The sequence below is a fragment of the Psammomys obesus genome, unplaced genomic scaffold (genome assembly GCF_907164565.1).
Source record: "Psammomys obesus unplaced genomic scaffold, mPsaObe1.curated_primary_1811, whole genome shotgun sequence".
Lineage (NCBI taxonomy): Eukaryota > Metazoa > Chordata > Mammalia > Rodentia > Muridae > Psammomys > Psammomys obesus.
Genome location: NW_026595981.1, coordinates 3,600,949 through 3,619,320, shown reverse-complemented (window position 1 = coordinate 3,619,320; position 18,372 = coordinate 3,600,949). Strand labels below are relative to the sequence as shown.

General features: G+C 53.1%; 1 protein-coding gene across 11 annotated transcripts in view; it reads right to left on the bottom strand.

Moving 5' to 3' along the window:
• Nucleotides 1-3,078: 3,078 nt before the first annotated feature.
• The window catches only part of Myo18a (myosin XVIIIA), a 103,494-nt gene continuing 88,200 nt past the window's right edge, over nucleotides 3,079-18,372 (bottom strand). For 6 of the 11 annotated variants that reach the window (XM_055619909.1, XM_055619916.1, XM_055619917.1 and 3 more), the window contains 4 exons: nucleotides 17,680-17,865; nucleotides 17,190-17,329; nucleotides 13,115-13,237; nucleotides 3,079-6,513 (listed from right to left, as the gene is read on the bottom strand). In XM_055619909.1, the coding sequence (XP_055475884.1) occupies nucleotides 6,369-6,513; nucleotides 13,115-13,237; nucleotides 17,190-17,329; nucleotides 17,680-17,865 (594 nt within the window). In that variant the 3' untranslated portion in view covers nucleotides 3,079-6,368. Of the gene's footprint in view, nucleotides 6,514-13,114; nucleotides 13,238-16,386; nucleotides 16,432-17,189; nucleotides 17,330-17,679; nucleotides 17,866-18,372 lie in introns of all 11 variants that reach the window. The other 5 variants (XM_055619910.1, XM_055619911.1, XM_055619912.1 and 2 more) reach the window with 1 other exon arrangement.

Here is an 18,372-nt window from a genome sequence, read left to right as displayed (position 1 = left end):
TATGATGCAGACTGGCCAGTTTCTGGGATCATAGGTCTCAGCACCCTTGCAGCCCCCTCACACAGGCATTGCTGGGAACAGAGTCCAAGGCCCTACACAGGTGCTTTAGTGCTCAGAGCTACGTCCCTGGCTCCCCATTTATTTGCTGATCTGCCTTCTTATGGATACTCTCTTTTTTCATGGTATGTCCCTAGCTGGCCTGGAACTTGCTACATACACCAGGCTAACCTTGAACTCACAAGGATCCATCTGCCCCTGTCTCCTGAGGGTTGGGATTAAAGGCATTCGCTACCATGGCTACTAGTAACCTTCAAGAATCCAGTAACAGCTGGACTCAGTGGCACACGCCTGGAATCCCAGCACTCCAGAGGCAGAGGCAGGTGGACCGCTGTGAGTTTAAGGCCAGCCTGGTCTACAAAATGAGTCCAGAACAGCCAGGTCTACATAGAGAAACCCTGTCTCAAAAATAGAAATAAAAATAGAAATAAAACCCAGTAACAACTATAAAACCATCTCTCTCTCTCTCTCTCTCTTTCCCTCTCCCCTTCCCACCAGCCCTCTCCCCTTCCTCTCTCCTTGCTGCCATCCCTCTCTCCCTCCTGACATCCCTCTCCCCCTTCCACCATATCTCTTTCCTTCCTCCACGCTGAGGATGTGTGTAGCATAGGTTTGATAAGCTAAGCAACATCCCCAGCCCCAACCTGCTTCACTGTTCTCTACTTCAGCAGGTCCTCCTGTGCAGAAGCACACTTCCTATCACAAACACCCGATTGATGGCTAAGTAGTGTGCACCAGAGAGATGCCTGGGAGAGCAAATTCCACAGGACCTGTCCTTCTGGCACAAAACCTTCCACAGAGTGCCACCCCCCCCCAGGGTTACCATGACTTGCTCTCCCTGATATGGTGGTCCCTGGGGCCAGACGCTGCCCTCCAGCAAGGGTGCCAACCTGCAGTTGATGGTAGGACCTGTTTTCATCACACATGATTCTATATGTCTGGCTGCCTGCTGTTGACCTGTCTTTCAAAGATTTACTGTTTCAAAAGCTCCTGGCTACCTCTTTCATATAGCAGCATCTTTTTTCTTTTTAACTCATTTTATTTTATTCCCCACTTTGAAATCCCCTAAGCGCCTTCTCTTCCCCAAATGCATTTGCTTCTTTTCCTAATCTAGTCAGATCGTAAATGTGGAACAAAACATATAAAAATTTATTAAAATGTGGAAACTCTTTGACTCTTAAGTCACCTCAAATATAATTTGCCTGAACGGTGTCAAAACTTAATATCCTTTAAAAAAATTTTTTTATAAAACTGTCAGAGATGACTTTTGATATCAAAAGCAAATTCTATCTGCACATGTAAGTATTCTTCTGGGAGATTTGTGTCACCAACTTCAATCACAAAGCACACAGCGCCTGTGGAATCTCCCTTATGGGCATGACCCATCATAGGAGCGCACACTGCCGAAAACTCGATTTCTCTGTAAAATTCCTCCTAAACAGATCTAGCATCCTTGTTAGATCCAAAATGGCTATTGCTTTGGATCTCTCTCTCCCCAGATCAAATCGCAAGACGGTCTGGATTGTTCTGTCATGCCGTCACAAAATTAGATGAAGTGCATATCTCTTAAAATATGCATTCTGAGCCGAGTGGCACTGTTATTCATACTGTTGGCGCAGTGGGAGCGCAGTGAAAATGTGATAATGTATGGGGGGGTTCTGAAAATTGTAAAGAGCAACACGAATATGAGGTAGGCATTTTATCCTTAAATTGCCAGAAGTGTTTTCTTCCTCAGGCCAGGCCTGGTGAATACTAAGCACATAGCGGCTTGAGAAGTCTGTGGTTCTCTTTCCGGCCTCTTCTCTCGTTTTCCAACAAGCCTGGGATAGTTCCACATGCCTGGCCAGCTGCTGGAACCAAGCAGAGGACTTTGCTCTCTGAACCTCGGCTACCCTAGGGGACAATGACACTTAAAAGGATTGTGAGGGATTGTGTTGGCCAAGGCATAAGGCCTGGGGACCCTCGATGCACAGGTTTGGAAGCACTCGCCCTAGTCCCCATGGCCTCAGTTCCCCCTAAGACTTCCAAGAAGCCTTGAAAGGGCTAAAAGGGCAGGAAACTGCTTCCTTGAACCTTCTGAGGCTGAAGTCATTAAACGGGCAATGGTGAGCGTGCAGGTGTGAGAGCAATCCAGACCACTCTTGCAATTTGGTCTGATAAGAGACAGAACCAAAGCACTTAGGAGGCAGAGGCAGGAGGATCTCTGTGAATCTGAGTCCAGTCTGGTCTACAGAGTGAGTTCCAGGACAGCCAGAGCTACACAAAGAGACCCTGTCTGGAGTGGGGGATGGAGGTAAGGTGTGGCTTCTGGGAGCAATAAGGACAGAATCTCCAGGGGTGGGAAGGCGGAGCCAGAGGCTACTGAGCTCTAAAACCAGGGCTGTGCTGTGGACTTGTAGACTGAATAAATGGTAATGATCTCCAGGTTTCCCAGGGAAACACAGGGCACCTGCCTGGACTGGCAGAGTGGGGAAGTGAGGAGCCTAGGAAATGAAAGGGGGTGCTGAAAGCCAGAGGCCACCCGATGGAGGCCAAGCTCAGCCAGACCGTGCGCTTCTCCAGCTGCTGGGTCTCCCAGGTCTATGAGTGCCACCAAGGGTGCCTTGGCAATGAACTCTGAACTTAGGAACCAGAGGTTCTTGCCAGCAACACAGCCTCACTTCACCAAGGCCAGGAGAGGCAGCTGCTTTCCCAGGAGGCATGCCAGTTGCCTGTCTGATTTTGTGCTGTTTTGCCACTATGCCTGGACTTCAACAGGGGCAGCTAGCTAACTCGAAGGCAAAACGCGGTGTACCACCAGGAATGCACCTCTGCTGGACGGCTGGAGAAGCCCAGGGGAAGATGGAGGCAGTTGTGGCAGTTGTGCATAGTGGGCAGGGACAGCAGCATAGTCGGGTCTGAAAATGTTACTATCTAAGAGACAATAAAGAGTCCCAAGTTTCCGAGAACGGGCTCCAAGAAAATCAAGAGGGGGATAGAAGGGATTAAGGTGAGATTTAAGATGGCACTTTCTCCCAGGGATGGTGATGTGGCCTTTTATTCAGTGAACCAAGGCAGGCTTTGAACTCATGCCCTCGCCCTCCCACCCCTGAGAATCCTTTGAGAATCCATCTTCCGTTCCCACACAGCCGGCTTGGAGGGCAGGAGGCAAATGAGTGGCCGACTTTAAAAAGCCGCCACCGCTCGGTAGGTGCTCCTCTTCCTGGATGGGCCTCCTGGGCTCTTTGCTGAGAGTGAGGACCGCAGTCATCAGGCTCTGGGGCCCCGGGGGGCAGAGCAGCAGTCATGGCATCTCTTGCAACACGCTCCCTGCCAAATTGATTCAAATTGGCTTGGATATGAACATATGATTAAAGGAGCGGCGCGATTCATTTATCAGGAGAGATTAAAGAGCGGCATCTGCGCAGCCTAGCTGGGGGACAATTAAGGAGCAAATCGCTAAGTGTCTGTGCCACCAGGCACGGGGCGGGGGATGGGGAAGGACAGCCGGGATAATCTGCCAAGAGGACAAAGGAAGCTGTGTGGGGGTCACTGCCTGCTGCCGTGGTGTCTGGGCATCATGGGGACTCCCCTAGGGCTTCGGTCCCTTGCCTCTTACTCCGGGGGGGGGGGGTTAGAGCAGGTCCTGCAGGCTGGAAATTAGCAGGAAGGATTGAATGGGACACAGGGTGGCTAAGCTGGGCACAGGGCACAGGCCCAGTGGCTTTGTTTTGCGGTACCTTAGGGATAAGAGGTACCGTGGGTATTTGGGAGCTGGCAGAGTTCTCCAGGTATACCCCAAAATGAATACAGGCTTTGGTGGCCTGATGGGCCTCAGGGAGTGGGAGCCAGGGGAAGCACCCCTTTATAACCTGGAGCCTACGACGCTAGTGGAGGGTTTTGTGGACACTTGGAGAGGCGATGGTCATGCGGATGGGGGGTGGGGTCTGTGTCCTCTGGTTTTCCCAGGCAGCATGTAGCATGAGCCCCGTTTCTCCACACCTGTCTCAGAACCTTTGTGTAAGTTCTTTCTTCCCCGAGTATGTCCTAGCAATAACTACCCGTGGGACCATTCTTGAAGCCCTAGCCCCACAACCTGTGTTGAGGGCCCTTCACAGTCTCCCTCCTCTCAGAAGCATCCTCTTTCCATATCTCCCAAGGACCTTCTCTGCCCTTCTGTAGTAGCTCTGCTCACACCCCTGGAGGACAGGCTCGGTGATTTACAACTCTCAGGTCAGAAGCTGATATTTACCAGCAGGTAAGGCATATGCTCTGCGGGCCAGAGTCCTTACTGGGATAACCCTGGGTTTGAAAGGACTCCTTTCTCAGCACTAGGACAGTGCCCAAGCCATAGCAGCTAATAAGGATAGGCGTCTCAGCGGCTGAGACTGAGCAGACTAAGTGAATAATGCAAGTTTTCCGACTTGAGAAAAGTCTTCTGACCCCAAACTGGGTATGTTAGCTTACAGCTTCAATCTGGGGGTTAGGGAGGCTGAAGCAGGAAAAGTGTGAGTTGGAGGCCAGTGGGAGGGCAGCCACCTCTGTTCCAGAAGGGTCCATTTCATAGTTCTCCCCAGCATGTTTTTTGATGGTGACCTTTCCTTCTTTTGACTTTCTGGGCAGTTGACATCACCAGAGCCTCTCCCACCTACTTCCCCAGACCATTTAGCTCTGTTCAGAGGAGGAGGAGGAGGAAGAGGAGGGAGAGGAAAAGGAGAGGGAGGTCTTTGGTTTCTCCCTCATCTGCATGAGCTGCCCTATAACTTTGGAGAGGCCACAAAGCACAGCCAAAGTGTAGCTCAGGCAGAGGCTTAGTGGGCATTTAAGGCGGTATTCCCAGCTTACTCAAGTTTCCTGTGGTCAAATAGGGCTGAGGAACAAAGAAAATGCTAACAATTTTTGATAAAAAAAAGTCACCTTTGGAGTGACTAAAGTTGAGTTTTGAGAAGAGGCAGGGGGAGAGCGTAAGTGAGCTGCCAACTCCACTAGCCCCAATATAAATGTGGGGGCTCTGTCTTCCTTATCCACTCTCCTCACCCACTATCTCAAGTGATGTGCCAAGGCTCTGGGAGTGGCACTGGTCTGGCCAGCATGTGGCAGGCCACCACAGATCAAGGTGGCTCCTCCATGTCCCCATCAGAATCCCGCCTCTGCCCCTGCCGTGGGACCATCCCTGGACCTGCAAGGAGAAGCAGGGAAACTTGTGGCCAGGAGGGAAGGGGCCTTTTATTTCCTTACATTAATCAGGTCCACGGGGAGAGCACAGCCTGATGAGTACAAACCAATTGCGGAAGGGGAGGGGGATGGCAAACAGGTCCAGCACCAGGGCTCTTGGGCCCCCAAATCTGGTGGGGTGGTCAGGATGACCCTTATGGTAAGTGGCTAGATCTCCAGACCACTAGTTGCTGTGTCTGGGGTAAGTGTGTGGGAACAGGGTTATGGGCAGGCAAAGATGACAAAGGGTTAGGACTCTGCTCTGATAAACAGACCGAAACATCTACCTTCCATTGTGCCCCCCATGAGTCCTCAGTGCCAAATGAGCTGCTGGCCACACTGTGGAAAGAAGGAAGGCAGTGCCGGAAGCCATGGGCAGGTGCAGGTGGAGCAGTTGGCTCTTAAATAATTGCCCATTGCACTTAATACTCCAACAAGGCTTGCTTGGTCCAAGCCAGAAGCACCCGGCTGCCATCCTCCCCACCCTGTCTCTTAAGAACCAGGGCCCCAGCTCTGCTCACTAGAGCGGCAGGCTGCATGAGGAAGGAAGTCTGGAGGAGTGAAGATGGAGAGGAGATTCCCAAGGCATCCTGCAGGGCCCAGCTGCAACAGCCGCCCCTCCCACTCTCAAAGATGCAGCTGTATGGAGGTTTGGGTATTTAAATTAAACAGTAAAAAGACAGCAGGCACTGAGAAGAGAAAGCCCTCACCCAGCAGAGGGGGGCCATTGCTGCTCCCTCCTGACTCCTTCTCATGGGCCCAGCAACTTGGAGTGGTCGGCAGGTAACCTATCACCATCCCTGAGCAGGAGGCTGAGATGGAGGTCCATTACCGGCTCCATGAAGTGCCAGGCCACCTGACATGGTCCACAGTGGCCCAGGGTAGGAGCCAAGAGCATGGCATTTCTGAGGCAAGTATGGAGGTTCTCTTTGCAGAGACTCCTCTTTTCCCCACCTCTTCCATGTGGAGCTACCAGACACACCCACGGCCTGGAAAGTCCCCCTGACAGAGAGCCGAGGTGTTCTCCATGCAGATCGGCGGTCAAACGGGGGCAGTGGTACCCCTCTATTTCCTGGCAGAGGCTGTGAGGTGGAAGAGCTGTGAGCCACTCCCCCAGGCTATGCATTGGTCTCAGTCATCTTGGCCTCTGTGTCGCTGTCACTCAAATAGTTGTGGGAGAATCGGGGTCTGGAGGTCCTGTCCACAGGGTCATGCTCATCATCTGATGGGTCAGGGGGCAGGGACTTCCAGTGGCTGGTTGGGCTGCAGGGAGAGAGGAACAAGGTCAAGGCAAATAATAACTTCTATTCCGGGCCACTGGGGCTCTGTTCGAGTGCTTCAATGTCAGAAGGAGCGCACAGTTTGCACTTGGAAAGCTTTTAAGACTATCGTGACAGGGAGGCTGGTGGCAGCAGGGACCAGGCTTCCATGAGTCTAAGAACAAGCTGCAGGTTCCTGGCTCTTTCCTCTGAGAAGCTTGGACCAAGTCATGGGGATTCCAGGGATTGTGAGTTTTCCACTCCCTTCCTCCGAGTCCACAGACCACAGAGATGAAGATCTGAGGAGGGTGAGCACATGACTATAACTTGTCCAAGCAGAGGACTCTCAGGCAGCTTAGTCCTGAACAGGACCCCAGATCTGAACTACTCCCTTATCAGGCTTTCCCTGCCTGGAAGACTTCTGTCCTTGACCATGGCATCCTCTACTGGAAAAGGAACGGAGGCTCGGAACAGAGGCTGGCAAGACCTGTTTGAGGATAGGCCAATGGGAAAGGACCCTAATTCCTTGGATTCCTCATCAGGCCCCTGGCTCTGGAAGGCTGTCCCTCTAAAGATGTGATGAAGCATTATCTTCCTGGAGCAAGGAAGATTGTGACATCCAACAGAGCCGATAGGACCCTCCTCCGGCTCCATTCGCACTCTTTCTTTCCCAGAGCCTCCTCCTGTCCCCACTACCCCTGACCACATGCACTACAGGCTTACATCACCGGAGAAGATACAGCCCAACATGGCTTCACCTCTACTGGTGCCCTGCTCCGAGAGACGAAGAGAAGGAATAAAGCCTCCATGTCCTCATAACATTCTACTTGGACAAAGAAAGTTTCTACAATTGCTGGGCCTACTATATTCTAAACTAGAAACCCGAGGATGGCCCTTTATTTTCTGGTCCTTTTAAAGTAAGAGGAGGAGGCAAACAGCACTTCAGGTCTCCCTGGAGGGAGGAGTAAAGGTGCAGAGGTAAAGGGTCCACCACAGAGTCCTCCTGTACAAGGCACTGCCTGAGCTCCGTGGACCAGTGCTTCTCAACCCTTTGGGAGTCACATGTCAGATATCCTGCCTATCAGATATTTAGACTTTGATTCACAACAGTAGCAACAATACAGTTATGAAGTCACAATGAAAATAATTCTATGGTTGGGGCCACCACAACATGAAGAACCGTATTAAAGGGTCACAGCATTAGGAAGGTTGAGAGCCACTCTCTGGGACTTACTGTTCTTATCCTTCCCAGTAACGCAAGATGAGAGAGCTGGCTCAAAAAGGAAGAAGCACCTCGGCCAAGGTCCCAGCCAAGACCTAAACCTGAATCTGAACCTCAGCCTTGGGGCACTCTGCCATTAGATTAGAGAAGAAGAAAACAAGACCAAACCTGAAGTCTCCTGCTGGCTGGGGGAGGGACTGGGGAATGTAAAGACAGGTCTCTGTGTCCCTGGCGGAAAGAAAGAGCCTGGGAAAATATATGTTCAATTATGCAAAATGGCTCAGCGACGGGGCAGTCCGGTTAATAGTTATCGTATTTCTCATGAATGAATTACCATTTTTAAAGGAATCAGAATAGCACAAAACACACTTAATACAAACTAGGCTGAACATAAATGAGTCTTACTCTGATGGGCCAGAAGCACTTAAGGCCTCGCAGCATCTCCGGGACGAAATTACAAAGCTCAATGATAACTGTGCAACACAGAAAAAAATGGGGTCACCACAGCCTTGGGGTTGTTTGAACCCCGAATCAGTGGGAGCCAGTTGTTTTCTTTTTTCACAGAGTTTCCATACACCCCGTGCTAAAGGTTTGCTTTCCGGCCGAGGAATGCCTGGCTTCGAGGAAAGCCAGTGAGGTTATTCTGTGAGCAGAGGGCATGGGCACAGCCAGCCATAGTCTCACATCCCAGACGCCCAGGGAAACAGTGGTCAGACACTGCAAAGAGGCAGAGGCAACCAAGGATGGCGCCAACTCTGTTCCTTGCTCTTCCCTGCACTGAGGAGCCACAGGGTCCCTTGCTGTCTTTCTTAAGCTCTCTCTGGCCAGTCTCCATGTCTGCTACCACCATCAGTAGGCCAAGAGCAGGCAGCCCCAGTCCCCAGGGCCAGAGTCAGGGCTGGCAATGGGAACATTTTAACTAAATTGTTTAAAAAGCTTTCCTTCCCCACAAGGCGGTGTCTCCTGCTCAGTGCTGTCACAAACAATTTGGTGCACAAGCCAATTCCTGCAGGGAAAGCCCAGGGTGACTGCTGCATTCTGTGTTTTGGAGTTCTTCACTGGTCCTTATCCCTAGGTGGGGGCTCTGTGCCCACCTTCTTTCTGCCTCTGCACGGCATATCTCATTCAAAGGCCGCGGGCGCCAGCGAAGTCCCCCCTACCCCCACCTTGTTTCATGTTCTACTTGGAGACCACTCTACCGCCACTGACTCCAATCCTCATAGTGGCACAGTACAGGGTTTCGGGACTAGTTGGCTCTTCCTGTAGAAAAAAGCAACTGAGCTGTGGGTGAGAGGAGGCTGCAGAAAGAGGCTTTCTGTCTTATCTGCTGTGAAATGTGACTGGGAGCTCTGGAGCGATTCAGGTACGAAATCTGCTAGTCACCCATCTCTCTGGGATTGCCCAGCAAGGCACTCACTTCCTTCTGGGAGAGGTACAGAAAGGCCTGGCCTTCTCTGTTCCCAGGCCTCCTGATCGACCCACCAACTGACTTCTTGCCCTGGAGTGCAAGGCTGCTAAAAAGAGGCTGAAATTGTAGACCAAATACTTTGACTCCTAGCTTTTCTCCGATGGAGCTAACAAAGGCCACAGATATCCCTGCACTCTCTTAAGTACCCAGAAGCCATGTGGGAGGAGCAAAGGGCAGTGCTGAGACCAAGGAGTGGTCTAGCTCAGGCCCAAGCTGGCATAAGCCTACTCAGGATTCAAGATCCATTTCCTTACTCCAGCTTCTCAATCACTTCCCCTCTTCCCCTCCCCAGTTTCCAAATGGACAAAGGCAACTTCCTCTTGCTCTATTCCTTAAAGGGACCTTAAACAGACCCTGTTTGGTGTAGTCCATTTCACCAGACCCCATGGCCCAAGCATGCTACAGGTGTGTTAGTTCATGCATCTGGGAAACAAATGTGGTGCCCCAGGTGGCTGCGGTACGGAGTTGCGCCTCCCTCCTGGAGAGCAGCAAGCATGCCCTGTGAGGGTGCCACGCCAAAGTGCTTCACCCTGTCTCACAACAGGGGTGATTTAAAATGTCACCACCCACCAAGGAAACTGGCAACAATGGGACTCCAGTGATTCAGGCTCTGCCTCTCTCTGTTGAAGGTGTGGGCATGGGGGGGGGGGCGGTGGCTCCGGGCCCCCCCCCCCGTTGGGGGGGGGGGGGGGGGGGGGGGGGGGGGGCGGCTAACTGTTTCATCTCATCCCCGAAGGGAGAAGAGCTGGGGGAGGCGGGAGAGCAGAGAGGGGGCTGTCATTCAGCAGCTGCTAGTTTCTATGCACCAGAACTCTACAAGATGAGCAGAGCTGAGGTGACGCCCATGTGTGGGCTGAGTGTGGGCGGGAGGGCCAGGGAGGCGGCAGGCCTCTCCTGGGTCTACTGTAGGGTATGGCACAGTGTGGGCTGAAGCTAGAGATCCACGCTAGGGAGGGAGGGAGCAGACAGCACAGAGAGCGAAGTGCCTCATCAGAGCTCAGAGCCAAGGTATTATGTCAGCTCGGATCCTTTTCTGGGTCCATCCTGTTGGATGACAGCTCTGAGATGGGTGCTGCTGACACCTACGGTTCACCCGTGGGCTCTGCATGTAGCCGTATGGAGAAGCAGTTACGGTTAAAGGTATTAAACGGGTCCCATTAGCTCCTGGCAACCTTACTTCCCAGCTGTGTGACCTTGGCAGGTAGCTCAGCCCGTCTGAGTCCCAACATTTTAGGAAACAGAGCTGATCGGGCCTTTGTTATGAAGTTAGAGTAAAGATTAGTTCCAAAAACATAGCACAGGACGGTCAGGGTGAGGTAGGGGCTCATCAGCAAATTCAGCTGATTGGGCTCAGGGCTCAGGTGGTAGCCAGGAGGCTCTCTGAAGCCCAGGAGGATGTAGGGGGAGCCTGAGGTCGTGGTTGGAGGGACAGGGAGCATATTAGTTCACAGAGGGTGCGACATTCATGCTGCACTCCACACCAGGCCAGGCGGCACCTACTGCGCTAGTCACTCTCTGGCCGGTACAGGTACCGCATCATCAGGCTGTCCACCTCTTTCTTCCGCTGCTTCTCCTCCTTCTTTGACCGACGGCTTGGGGCTTGCCCCGCCTCCTCCACGACGTCTACAGCTGGGCCCCTTTTCACACTGGAGCGGCTGTGGCCTGAGACCGTGGAGCCACTGGACGAAGACGAGGAGGACTCGGATTCCGTCTCTGTTTTCTTTCTTCTTGATTTGGACTTCTTCTTGCTCTTCCGAGAGCGCCCTTTCCTGCGCCGCTTGTGCTCAGTGGAACCCTCCGAGCTGGAGGAGCTGGAGCTGGAGGAGCTGGGGCTGTCTCGTTTGCTCCTGTGCTTGCTCCGGCTTTTGCGGCCACTGCGTGAGACATCCACCGCAGAGGCGGAGCGGCGGATGCTGGTGCTCCTTTCTGGATGCTCCAGCTGTGCGCTCCGAGCACTCTGGATGCTCTTCTGGTCATCCTCCTCGGAGTCAGGCTCCAGGCTGCTCCGCTGGAACGGCTCAGGTTTGTAGCTCAAGACCTCATTAATGGCAGCCTCCAGGTCTGGATCCAGGTAGCAGCGGCGGCTGACGGGTCTGACGCTGGAGCCCTCAGTGACAGAGGCCGAGGCTGAGACAGAGCCCCGTGGCTCAGGTGGCACGGAGAGGCTCCGAGCCAGGGATGGATGACTGAACTGTGAGTGTGCCTCACTGAGGGCCACGCTGGCTCCGTCATCCCACTCATCCAGGCAGCTCTGGCCAAGGGAGAGCCGGGAGTCAGGGCTCTCCCGGCCCAGGCCTGAGGCCCTGTTCCAGGAAGGGCTTCTAGTTCTTGCCAGGCTGTCGAGCCTGGATGTGCTGTGTTGGGAGCTGGGTGAGCCTGACAGGGAGAAGCTCAGCGAGGAGCGAGCTCTGTCCTCCCCAGAGCCTCGCGTGGCTGAGGAGGCCCGGCTGACCGGAGCAGAGACTGTCGAGGCTCGGTCAAAGTCTGAGCCCCAGCGCTTCTCCAGACCCCGGCCAGTACGGCTCCCAGTCCCTGAGAAGATGGAACTACGGTCATCCAGCTCCTCACACCTCCTGCCCTGGGCCTGGTCAGGCTCCTCCCTGGAGCCCACACGGGCCTTCCTGGTGGGCCTTTCAGGGGAGGTGGCACGCTCACTCAGGGTAGTGAGGAGTGAGTCCTGGTCCCCAGTGCCCCCGATGGAGTCCTTCAGGGTGAGCCTCTTGCGGTAGCTGAGTGAGCTGAGTGCAGAGGCGGGTCTCTCCTCTGGCCCCTTGCCCTCCTTAGGGAGGCTGTTGAGAGCCGTCCTGAGTGGGACAGGAGGCCCAGGAGGAGAGACCCAGAGTGGATGAATGACAGGAGAGAGGAGGGAGGGGAGAGAGGGGGGAGAAAAAGGGGAGAGAGAGGCATTAACAAAAATAAAGACACAGGGGGAGGGAGGAAGGAGGAGAAAACGGCACAGCCCTGGCAAAGCGGTGGCAAGAGCATCCGAGGAAATGAAGCAAAATAATTTGCGTCAGTGAAAATAGCTTCATGGAGAATGTCATGTAAATTAGACTATTGTTCTATTTCATCACTTTTCCCCCTCTAAAACGTTTAGTTCAATTTATTTCATTGTCAACTACCTGGAGCCTTGTGCCACACTGTGGTGAACGGCAGCGAGGCGGGGAAGGCAGCATTATCTGCAGTAACAAAATGATGTTTGGCCGAATAAATTAAACCAATTACAGGGGGCCGCTGGGTACTACTGGTGAGGGGCTGGACTTAGGGAAGGACCCTGGGGGGGAGCTGGAAAAGAAGGAGGGAGATTACTTTTCTATTTAGCCTGCCTACTGTTCTCTGGAGAGATGAGGAAGGGAACTAGGAACTCTGTGGGAGGGGGTATAAGGGCCGGTGACGGATGCCAAGTGGGAGCTCTGGCTTCTAGAGGTGGCTGTCTGTGTGATCAGAATATGATTGGCTAGAAAGTAGGGGGGCCAGCCCCCCAAGATTAGCAGGCAAGCTTGGAGGGTGGGCGACGAAAAGCATAGAGGAAGGAGAGAGCAAGGATGCAAGTGCAGCAGCGCTGGGAAACGGCGCTTTTGCATTGCTGCTCTACGGAGGAAAGAGGTCCAGAGCTGGCCGGGGCTGCCCTGTGCAGGGCTCTAGGATCCAGAGTCCCCAGGGCTCCAAGCCTTGACTCCAAAGGTACCAACAGTTAGATGGCTGCTGAGTGGGCAGGATGAAGTTAAACCTACACAAGAACTTACACCCAAACAGGGGACACTACCTGGTTAAGCAGTTGGCCTTCTGTGTTCTTCCCACAGGCCGGAAAAGTACGCACGTGACCTGAGGGTGGCACCCTTGGTGCCAAGATACTGTCCACCCATGACTGGTGGCTGAGATGGCCCTTCCTCCCTGCCTGAGGGAAGCACTCACCTGGAACTCTTCAAGCTGCCATCATCAGAAGCTGCCTTAGAAGGTCCCTTGTTCTTTGACAACCAGGACTTGACCCCGTCGACCCGGTCTTCCAGCTCCGAGTCCACATCTGAGTCTCCCTCACTGTTGGGGTAAGGAGCAAAAAGGTAGGCAAGGCTGGGCAGGTGAGAATCACGTGCTGGCCAGGACGAGGAGCAAGAAGGGAGCAGGGAGCATCTTGGTTGGGGATGGAGTGCAGGGGGCATGCACATCAGTGAGTCAGGGGGAACAGAAAGGTTAGAGTGAGCATATCACCCCACAAGGTGCCCGACCCTCCACTCGGCAGACCACACACTGTGTGACAGCCACAAGGAAGACCCTGAGAACGGAGGCACCACCCGTTCCATCCCAGATAGGGGTGACAAGCTATTCAGCTGGCCAGCCAGGGGAGCATGATAGGCGATGCTAGCCTAACGGCTCTTGGTTACAAAGAAGTCTGAGGGGCTGACAAGATGATTCCGTGGCACTTGCCACCAACCATGATGAGCTGAGTTTAATCCCTGGAAGCCATATGATGTTTTCTAACTTGCACGCCCGGGCTGTAGCACGCCCACATCCACCCGTGCACACATGTATGTGCGTGGTGCCTCAGGCAGAGGTTACAGCTACCGTCATTTTCTGTCTCCATTGGAAAAGCCAGGCTGCTAGACATGTGGGCAGAAGACAGGACTGTCACATGACTTCAGGTTAAGCTGAGCCTGGATCTCTTTAGCTGCTATCAACACAAACTTAAGTTAATGAAGCAGCAGCCACATCCTAGACCCACTTGGCTAGGATGGGTATCCCTTGCTCTTAGAAACAGGAGGGAAGAGGAGGGGAGAAACACCAGCCTTTCTTGGGCACCTGGAGATGCCTTCAGGATCCAGATAGCCACGGAAGCCCAATGGGCCCAGACAGTCTCAGAGCAGTGTTCTAACTCTTGAGGTCTCCTCATTCCTCCCTCAGGCAGCCTCCAGCCCCTGCTCCCCACTGCCCCTGCTGGACCTGCAAGAAAACCTCAAAGAGTCTAATTCTCAGGCTAGAGTCATGGTGACCCCCTCATGAAGCAGTGGGGGCATGAAGATGTCTTCTGAGTGCAAATGCTTTGCAAATTCTGCAAAATGTCTTCTCCCTAAATTCCCCTGCTATGATAGGCAGAGATTTCTCCTTGATATAAACTCCCTTTCATCTGTGTCAACAGGACAGCCATGTCCTGAATTATGTTCTTAAATAAATAGCCACACAGGCACACACATGTATACCCAGGCATGCGTGCACGCACGCACGCACACACACACACACACCAGCAAAAACCACAGTTCTGGGGACCATGAGAAAGCCAGGCATGTAGGGAAGGGGAACAAAGAGGCATATTTTATGGGTTTCTATCAAATACAGAATTATAACAGAGACAAGGCCCACGGATGCCCCGGGTAAACAGGAGTTTAGCAGTCAGCCCCCAAACCACTAATGCAAGCTCTGTGCCTGTCCGAGCCTGGCAGATTTACTGTGGTGCATGGGTCCCATGGAACGCCAATACCACCTGATTTATATACCCGTGCAAAAAACCTCCCTGCGTAGCTTCAGAGCTTGTAATTTATCACCGCCGTTCATAACCATATTGATTGCCTTTAGAAAGGAGGTGCCGTATGCATTGCAAAATCTATGTCTACATGTTAAAAGTGTTTCTGTATAAATCTCCCTTAATACTGCACTGTTTACTGCTTTCATTAAGGTTATGGCAATAACAACTGTATCTCTAAGTAAATCGAAACATTATTTTTCTGCCCGCCTTAGCATGCTCGCTCAATAACTTGGGGCTGCTGAGGAAGGAGCCTCCCTGCCATCAGTGGAACCTGCTCAGAATTGCATGTTCTCATGCACCTGCTTTGAGTGCACGCTGGTGTGTGTGTTGGGTCTGTGTGCCCAGCTATGGTTTAGAATATGATCTCCAACTCATTTTATCAGCCCTCACAGCTCCTTCTGCCCAAGGATGGCAGGGTAGAACACTCACCGGGGACAGACTGAGGCCCAGCATATGGATTTTCTTTCTTACAGTCAGAGCAGTCCGTGGGCTGAGAGGCTGGCATGCCTACCCTCACCTTCCTTTTAGTTGCAAGAATCCAGACAATGTTTGGGTTCTCTTCCTTAAATAATCAAGCCCGTAAACAAACTCCAGGGGCAGGCAGGCTCAGGGGGCAGTTGAAATTTTAAATGGTCGGAATTAAACCTCCCGTCAAATACAATTTATGTCCAGGCTCATGTGCTATTAGTTAACTGGGAGCCGAATCACGGGGGAACAAACAAACGGAGACAGAACGGCAGGGGATATTAATTGTGTGTGACAACCGGGCTCCAGCGGCCCTCTATCACTGTTACACACTATTACATTTATCATTAGCTCTCCCGGAGTCCTTTGCACGGCCGCCAGCCCATCCTGGCCAGGGGAGGAGGCTGCCAGGCAGGAAATTCAGTGCCATGCTGAAAAAACAACTTCCAAAAGCAACCCTGTCGAACTTGACAGAGGATCAGCAAATCCTCCTCAAGGGCTGCACCACTCTCTGCTCCCCCACCAGAAAGAGGGAACAGAGAAGGGCAGATGTGCTAGGCCGCCCACCACCTGACAGACATACCAACACAGATGCGCTCCCTCCTACCAACACCATGACTACCACCACTGCCCGAGGTGCCCCCTGGGGAGCAAAGTAAACACAGCTCGCTGTTTCCTTCCCCTGCCAAGGCAGAGCTGCTCGAGATTAGCTGCTTGAATGCTTTCTCAAAGGAGCAGCTGCGAGATGCCCCTCACCTTTAGCCCTCATCTGTGTAAGGAAGGTAACAGACCTTAAACACAAAAAAGACCCGTCCCTCTCCGGCAGTTTGGGTTCAGAGAGCCCAAGGATGTAGACAGATGGAGCCTAAACACTCTACCCCTAGACAACCATTCCGAGGCTGTGGCCACACTTGGTCCCCAGAGAAGGGAGGCTGGAATTTAGCCAGGCAAGGAAGTCCCATCCTGGCTACCAGGGCTCTGAGGGTCAGCCCGGCCTTCTAGGAACACACTTTACTGCCAGCCAGTTTTTCCACCCCAGCCTGAGGACAGTCCGCGGTGTTAGCATTAGAGACCAGCCAGGGAGAGAATGAGGAGGCTGTGTCTGCATGCAGCATGCAGCAGGGGCCCCTGGCAGGAAGCCCTGTGTTAGGGATGGTTAGACACCCATGGAGAGAGGCAAAGAGCACAGGGCTCTGGTCCTCACAGTTTATTCTTTCTTTTCTGATATTTTGTCACCATATCCTGCAAACTGGAAACAGAAAGAAAATGGTGGGCAAAGGGGCCAGAAGAAGCAGACGGGGAAATCAATAGACAAACTGAGGAGTCCCCTCATTCATGGATCCTCGAGTAAGTGACATTTCTGGCTGGCTGAGATCAGGTAGAGGTAAGTAACAGAATCCTCGGACCCAGGCCTGACTCACTGCCAGCACTTACTCCAAAGGAGCAGGCTTCTTGGGCTGCACCCACTCTGCCCTGCCCTGCTGTGCCCCGCCCACAGGAAGGGACCTGACCCTGAGACAGGAAGTGGGGAGCTCTGAGGTCTACCTAAGTCCTGGACACACCCCCACACTGCAGGTCCTCTGCATTTGTGACTTTCTTCTCAGCCTAGGATTACAAATCTCTCTTCTCCTCCAAAACCATTCCCTGGGTGGGTTTTATGCGAGAAAATCTCTAGCACAGTAACAAGGCACCATGGCTCTTAAATCTCTGCTCTCTCTAGAGTAGGGCAGGCGCCATCGGAAATGCAGCTAAACGGGGGAATAACTCATAGGGAGCAGGCGGCAGCACAGCCAGGGCTTTGGGAAGCTTGGGAAGGAGAGCACAGGGAGATACCTCCCAGCCCCCAGCCCCACCACCCCAATACCATCAGCCTCTCCCAATTGGGTCTGGCACTGGGAGGGTGACTTGGCAGCTTGGCAATGGATGACAGAGGTTGTGGCTGTTGCCTGGGGCCTGATCCCACCGTTCAAGAGGGCCGGAAATACCATGGACTCTACCACCTCTTACCTGTTGATGAGGTCCTCATTCTCATCGCTCTCCATCTCATCCTCAATGGCGGCCTGCAAGTCCCCAATGCGCTTGAATGCCAGCTTCAGGTCGGCCTGCAGGCTTTGGTTAGCAGCTTCCAGACTCTCCAGGTCCATCTCCTAGAAGAGGGGTCTAGTGACCAGGAGGGCCACAACACCCCCTAGCATCTCTGAAGGAGCCTGCAGCAAGTCACTCCCTGCCAGGAAGGAGCTTCCCTGGTGCCATTCTGAGCCTCCACAAGCTCAGGGGCTGGCTGGTGGGGCTTGGCTTCCTCTGATGGAGACTCCTGCGGCCACCCTTGACTCTCTTACCTGTCCTCAGGACTGAACTGTCCCCCACCAAAACCCAGAGTGAGGTGAGTGTATACTTAACAGGACTTGGGGACAGAAATGCCCCACATGGCCCAGGGCAGGGTGGGCGTGTATTTAGCAGGACTCCGAGGGTCTCCAGCGTGGGACCAGGACATTACCAGCTCATGTTTCTTGCGGCTGGCCTCGGCTTCCTTCCTGGCAAGCTCGCTCATCTCCTCCTTGGTGTCACGAAGCTGTCGCTGGAGCCTCTTGTTCTGTTCCTTCTCTCTGTTCTCAGCTGCAGCGCGCTGGTCCCGTTCCTCAGTCAGCTTCTCCATGTTTTCCTTGAGCCGATTGGCTAGGCTCTGGGTGAGCAGGTTGAAAAGAAAGACCAGCAGGTAGGATGTTAGCCACACAGAGGGGCTATTGCCAGGGTGTGGACCAGGAACTCTGGCCAACCCCTTGCCCTGCTACTCAGTTATGGCTAAGGGATGTGAAAGGTTTACTCACTTTTACCCCTGCCCCCATCTCTTTTATGTCTTCCTGTGTGTGTAAGTGTACATGTCTGTAGGCCAGAAGTCAATCTGTATTGTTCCTTAGGTAGCATCTATCTTGCTCTTTGAAACATGGTCTCTCACTGAGAGCTAGAGCTTACAATTAGGCTGTCTGCCCAGCAAGCCCCGATGATCCTCCTGTCTTTGCTTCCCAGTGCTGGGATTCTAAGTAAGGCCCACTACACCGGGCTTGTAACGTAAGCCAGCGAACTCAGGTCCTCATCTCTGCAGGGAAAACACTTCACCAACTGATCGGTCTCCCTAGCCCTTGAGCTGTGCTGTCTATCAAAGGGGAAGACACCTGCAGGCGGGGGTCTT